At 40.3% G+C, this 6000-nt stretch overlaps 1 protein-coding gene across 1 annotated transcript in view; it reads right to left on the bottom strand.

Moving 5' to 3' along the window:
- Positions 1–234: 234 nt before the first annotated feature.
- MRC1 (mannose receptor C-type 1) overlaps positions 235–6000 on the bottom strand; it is a 119300-nt gene continuing 113534 nt past the window's right edge. Inside the window, 4 exon segments of the mRNA XM_047755025.1 lie at positions 235–1160; positions 2843–2884; positions 4034–4198; positions 4969–5082. Of these exon segments, the coding sequence (XP_047610981.1) occupies positions 910–1160; positions 2843–2884; positions 4034–4198; positions 4969–5082 (572 nt within the window). The 3' untranslated portion in view covers positions 235–909.

Below are 6000 nucleotides of genomic sequence, written 5' to 3'. Positions count from 1 at the left end.
TTTGATCCCTGGCCTTGCTTAGTGGGTTGAGGGTCCGACATTGCCGTAAGCTGTGGTGTAGATCACAGACGCAGCTTGCTGTGGCTGTGGAGTAGGCCGGCAGCCTCCAGCTCCAGCTGGACCCCTAGCCTGGGATCCTCCACATGCCACGGGTGCAACCCTAAAACACAAAAGACAAAAAAGAGAAAAGAAAAGAAAATGTACACTTACCAAGACCACCAAAATACACATCTGTTAAAAATAGACCTTGTCTTTGATGTTTATTTCACATTATCTAAGTACATCCAGTTACGCAAATTTACATTTTTATTTCACATCTTTGCATTTCCGATATACATAAAACAGGACAAAGGACACATCTGCAATATTCAGCCTGGAAAATCCTGCCTGGGGCAAACAAGATTCGAGGCTGCCTTATTCTCTCTGCCATGTACAAATACAATCCTAAATGACAATTGGAGTAAAAAAATCAAGATTGGTAAAAGACACAAAAAAAGACTAAGTGTTGGTGTCACCTGAGGTTACTTGTATTTGAGTTTTAAAACGGTCTTGTCATTACTGAATAACCTTTCAGTGGGTTACATCTCTTGGGTACTCCTTACACAATGTCAGGAAGCTGAGGGTGGTTGGCCTTATCATCTGTATGCCTCTGATATCAGCTAGACATCAATGCTGTATATTCACCTAAGATATTTTTTAACATAATAGTCAATACTCTTATCCCTCTTTTGTGAAAATATCTTGCCAGGCTAGAAAAGGAGCAATTATTTCTTCAATTAGGCAAAGAAAAAGGACAGACCAGTGTAACACAGTACTAAGTTTAAAAGAAAGAATCACATTGAATGAAAGCCCTTAACATCTCAGTGAGCATCTTATGAAATTCAAATATACCTAAATCACACCATGATGCTAGATGACCACATGTTCGTTCTGTTCAATGTTGCCTATGAGATCTTTCGTGTCACTAGCTCCTGGAGTTGAGGCACTGTTAAAATAGAGAGTGTTTTCAAAATTTTCCTCTTGTGGTAAGTGGACACGCCTTTTCTTGTAAAAGAAATACGCAGCAAAGCCAGCACCCGTTAGGATCAGGAGAACAACGATGACTACGACTCCGGCCGAGTTGGAAGAGGGCTTGGAAGTGACCATCTTCCTTGGATCAGCTATAAAGAAACAAATGTATTAGGAAAGGGGAGGCGGGAGGCAGAGGAGAAGGCTCTGGAGACTACAATTTTCTTCTCTGAAAAACCAAAATGCATGAATGTTCTTTCCAATGACGTTCACCCCATGGAAATGCCGGACAAGAAAACAGGAGTCCATGTGACACAGAAGATGATTTTAACTTTGAAGATGCTAATGGTTTTTTTTTTTTTGGTTTTTTTTTTTTGCTATTTCTTTGGGCCGCTCCCTCGGCATATGGAGATTCCCAGGCTAGGGGTCTAATCAAAGCTGTAACCGCCGGCCTACGCCAGAGCCACAGCAACGCGGGATCCGAGCCTCGTCTGCAACCTACACCACAGCTCACGGCAACGCCGGATCGTTAACCCACTGAGCAAGGCCAGGGACCGAACCCGCAACCTCATGGTTCCTAGTCGGATTCGTTAACCACTGCGCCACGACGGGAACTCCTGAAGATGCTAATGTTATGTTGCAAGAATACTCCATGCATCTGTAGAGCACAGAGCCCCTTAATCAATGTTTTTAAACATCTATACCTGTTTCAAAATAACTGAAGGGGACTTCCTGTTGTGGCTCAGCAGTTATGAACCCAACTAGTACCCATGAGGATGAGGGTTCGATCCCTGGCCTCGCTCCGTGGGTTAAGGATCCAGCATTGCTGTGAGCTGTGGTGTAGGCTGCAGACACAGCTTGGATCTGCAGTGGCTGTGGCTGTGCGTAGGTCGGCGGCTGCAGCTCTGATTGGCCCCTGGCCTGGGAACTTCCGTATGCTGCAGGTGCGGCCCTAAAAAGCCAAAAAAAAAGAAAAGAAAAAAGAAAAAAGGATCTAGTGTTGCCACAGCTGCGGCATAGGTCACAGTTGTCACTCAGATCTGATCCCTGGCCCAGGAACTCCATATGCCACCAGGTGGCCAAAAAGGATTTAAAAAGAAAAAAGTAAAGGAGAAAATTAGGGAAAAAAGAAACTAAGAGTCATAGCAATTTGAACACATGAGTCTTAGTTAACAAAGAGCATCCATGAAATTAATAAAGGGGCTACAAGCGAGCCCTAAATCTCACTTCAAGGTTTTTTTTTTTAGTGGTAAATAAAATGAGTGAGAGGGTCAGTTCCTTGCATAAGTTGTCTATAAAATTTAAAACATTGCTTAAAATAGAGAGAGAAGAGCTCTCCTGTGATGTGGTGAGTTCAGGATCCAGCATTGTCACTGCAGTGGCTTGGGTCGCTACTGTGGTGTGGGTTCAACCTCCAGCCTGGGAACTTCCACATGCCACAGGGTGGCCAAAAAAAAAAAAAAAAAAAACTTAAAAAAAAATCTGATCCCTTTAGAAGACACAGGAATGTCTACTTGCCAAAAGAAGAAAAGAAAAGAAAGAAATTTCAGCGTTTCCTAAGAGAAATCTCTTCCATGGGTTCTCACAGGACAACTCTTTGTAACAGAGAAATCAATGTCCTCAATAACATCTACGATCAAAACACCAACCTGACGCCAAGGCCTGCTTTTCAAGAGCATCATTCAAGGGAGGTCAAGACATAATGACAACGGCGCATGTAGTTCAAGAAATTCTACTGAGGGTGCGGGGGGGTGTAGGAAGGGATTGTTATGGCTTTTAAAACAAACTACGGTTGTTTAACAACATGGAACTTAAAATTTCATCAGGGTCTTACCTTTTGTCGTGACTAATGCATGAGTAGGTTCAGCATCAACAACTGTTGATAAGAAAATAATTAAATACGTGTAAAAACCCACAGAAATTGCATGTAGATAGTGAGCCGTATTTGGTTTACAACTACATCAAGTCACCCATGTTTGATTTATGGTGATAGAGAGTCTGACCATAAATAGATAGAAGATAGCGAGATAGGTAGATAGACAGCTAGACAGGATGGATGGAGAGATAGATGATAAAATCTGCACACATATATACCGATGTACAGATTTCTCTATCACATGACAGTATCCTACAGCGACATGGTGAGTCTGAATACACTGGAAGATCTGAAAATATGATCCCCCCCAGTTGCATTTAAGTCACTGACAGCCTTAACATCTACCCAATCCATCCTTAAATAATGTATTTACCAGTTTGGAAAATAGTTCCCTACAGCATAAGGTATTACAGGCATTTGAATGAAAAATAAAGATTCCAAATTTGTACCAAAGGGTGTGGTATCTTGGAACAGTACCTTAAAGGAATGAAAAACTATGCAACTCGAAAATAGTAAAATCTATTGAGGATGGAATGTTAACGTATTTAATTCATTTACTTAAATCTATCATCTAATTAATAATGTTATCGCCTGGGAAGGATATTATATGATGTAGAATGGCATTAAAAATACTATAAAAGTCCAGGCAGTATTGCATCATGGGTATATAATACTATTAATTCCCCCAATTTCCATTCTGACGTGGTCTGCCCTTTAGCCTCAGAAGGAAAATTAACTGGACTGACATGATTTATCTCTTAATAAATTTCCATTCTTCCCCCAGAACACTGGCCCCTTCTGGTTTGGCCACGGTAACTATTTCACCCCCTTTTCTCTCATGCCGTGAGGTTCTGTAGGCTGACTCTCCAAACTTCTCACAACTTCGCAAATCCACGTGGATGGATGCTCCATTGTAAATGTCTTGATTACCCAAATCATTACATCCGCTAAGTGGACAGAGGGTGTTTTAGGCTCACTCAGAGCTGCAGACAGCAACTGAGCCCCATGGCAGACTGGATTCCTCACTTATAAAGAGGGGGCGTTTGCAAGGAACCTGTAATCGCATTCTGATCCCATACTTGACATCTTAATATGTGAAAGAAAGGGGAGCCTGAAAACATAGATACCATAAGTTAAATTCTTACTTACTTTTTGGTCTTTTACAAATATATCCTTTGTAGGAAGAACAGTGGATATTATTCCAAAACCCTGAAGATGCATATAAAGCAACACAATCATTTCTTTCACCAGAGGGATCTCCTGTGTTCCAGTTGACAAAGGAGACTGGGTTGTTGTTAACCCACAGCCACATTCCTGATTATCAGAGAAAGCCAATAAAAATATATAAATTAAAAGTCACCCACCTTAAAATAAACTCAACGCATTCATGCAAAATTTCTAAGCAGATTGTTGCATACAGCTATCAACAGTTATCGACAACCAGACCCTTAATAGGCAAAATTATAATAACTAATTATTACAGGGGAGGAAACAGAATTTTTCACATAGTCTTAGCTTAAAATTTATTCCTAACTAGTACAAAGATGTAAACTTCTCCTCCCTTCATTTTTTTTTTTCCCCTGGCAAGGGATAGAAAATATTTTTTAAAACTCTTAAAACGAATTCAGCTACAGAAAATATCCTTTTCAATGGCAATTTTCAAGATAGTATAAATGTAAGTCATTTAAATGCTTAATTCTTATCACAAGTGAAACTAAGAGTTTGGATTTTCAAACTCTTCACAAATTATTCATAATCTAAGGCAAGGCTTTCTACAACTGACAACTTGTTTTAGGAGTTCCTGTTGCAGTTTAGTGGGTTCAGGACTTGTCTCCGTGAGGATACAGGTTTGATCCCTGACCTCACTCAGTGGGCTCAGGATCCAGGGTTGCTGCAAGCTGCAACAGAGGTCACAGGTGCGGCTCAGATCTGGAGCTGCCGTGTCTGTGATGTTGGCTGGCACGTGCAGTTCTGATATGACCCCTAGCCCAGAAACTTCCAGACGCTGCAGGTGTGGCCACGAAAAGAAAACTTTTTTTATAGACCTGAATATTTGTGATTCAAAAATCATCTGCCAAAATTACCTTCAACATTTCTGTACAATCCTATCCAAAAATTGGTTTTACTTTGAAGTGGCTCCACTCGATATGACAGGAAACTTGATTCAGCAGCACTTTCAATGGAAACCAAAGAGGAACCTGCAAAGTACAAAAGAATAAATATGATGGAAGTATATGTCAGTAGCTGAAAATATTTTTATAGTGATACTATTGATACTAAGAGCAATAAAGATCATCCCAGTAGCTCCACTTACAGAGATGAAAATTTCAAAGAGTAGTCATTTGTCTTCTAGGAATGCCAGTTTCCATTCTTAATTTTTAGCATCGTTTGTGTACAAACTCTGAACAACTAAGTGCAGGATATATGAAGATGAATATCTTAAGAAGGTTATGGTTTGGTGGGTGGTAGAGATGAGAGGATAAAGAAATATATAAAGAGTATAAAGAAATGTACTAGAAGAGAAAATAAATACAACATGCTATTGACATTTCAAACAGGGAGATTTGTTTTAGGGGAAGCAACTAAAAAGGAATGTGGAAGAAACAGAATTTAAGATATTAGGGAGGATACGGAGTTCCCATTGTAGCTCAGCAGGTTAAGAACCTGACTAGTATCCATGAGGATGCGGGCTCAATCTCTAGCTTTGCTCAGTGGATTAAGGATCCAGTATTGCCACAAGTGATTATGTAGGTCGCATATTTGGCTCAGATCGGGTGTTGCCGTGGCTGGGGTATAGGTGAGCAGCTGCTGTAGCTCCAATCTGACCCCTAGCCTGGGAACTTCCATATTCTATGGGTGCAGCCCTAAAAAGACCAGGAAAAAAAAAAAAAAGATACTGGGGGAAGGATAGTATTTCAAGTACAAAGGAAGAAAATAATTCCAGGAAGAGGAAAAAATAAGTGAAAAGATAAACAGGGATGAGAGCTTCTTCAGGAACAGAAAAGGTTCACATATGCATAGAATTCTCCATATTTGGTTATGAAAGAGAGAGAGAGAGCAATCTAATGGGGTAAATGAATGGTTAATAGATAACTCAGTTTGCTTGGACTAACCTA

This window comes from Phacochoerus africanus, chromosome 12, assembly GCF_016906955.1.
Source record: "Phacochoerus africanus isolate WHEZ1 chromosome 12, ROS_Pafr_v1, whole genome shotgun sequence".
Lineage (NCBI taxonomy): Eukaryota > Metazoa > Chordata > Mammalia > Artiodactyla > Suidae > Phacochoerus > Phacochoerus africanus.
The sequence above is the reverse complement of the archived record's forward strand: the minus strand, read 5'-3'. Positions and strand labels throughout refer to the sequence as shown.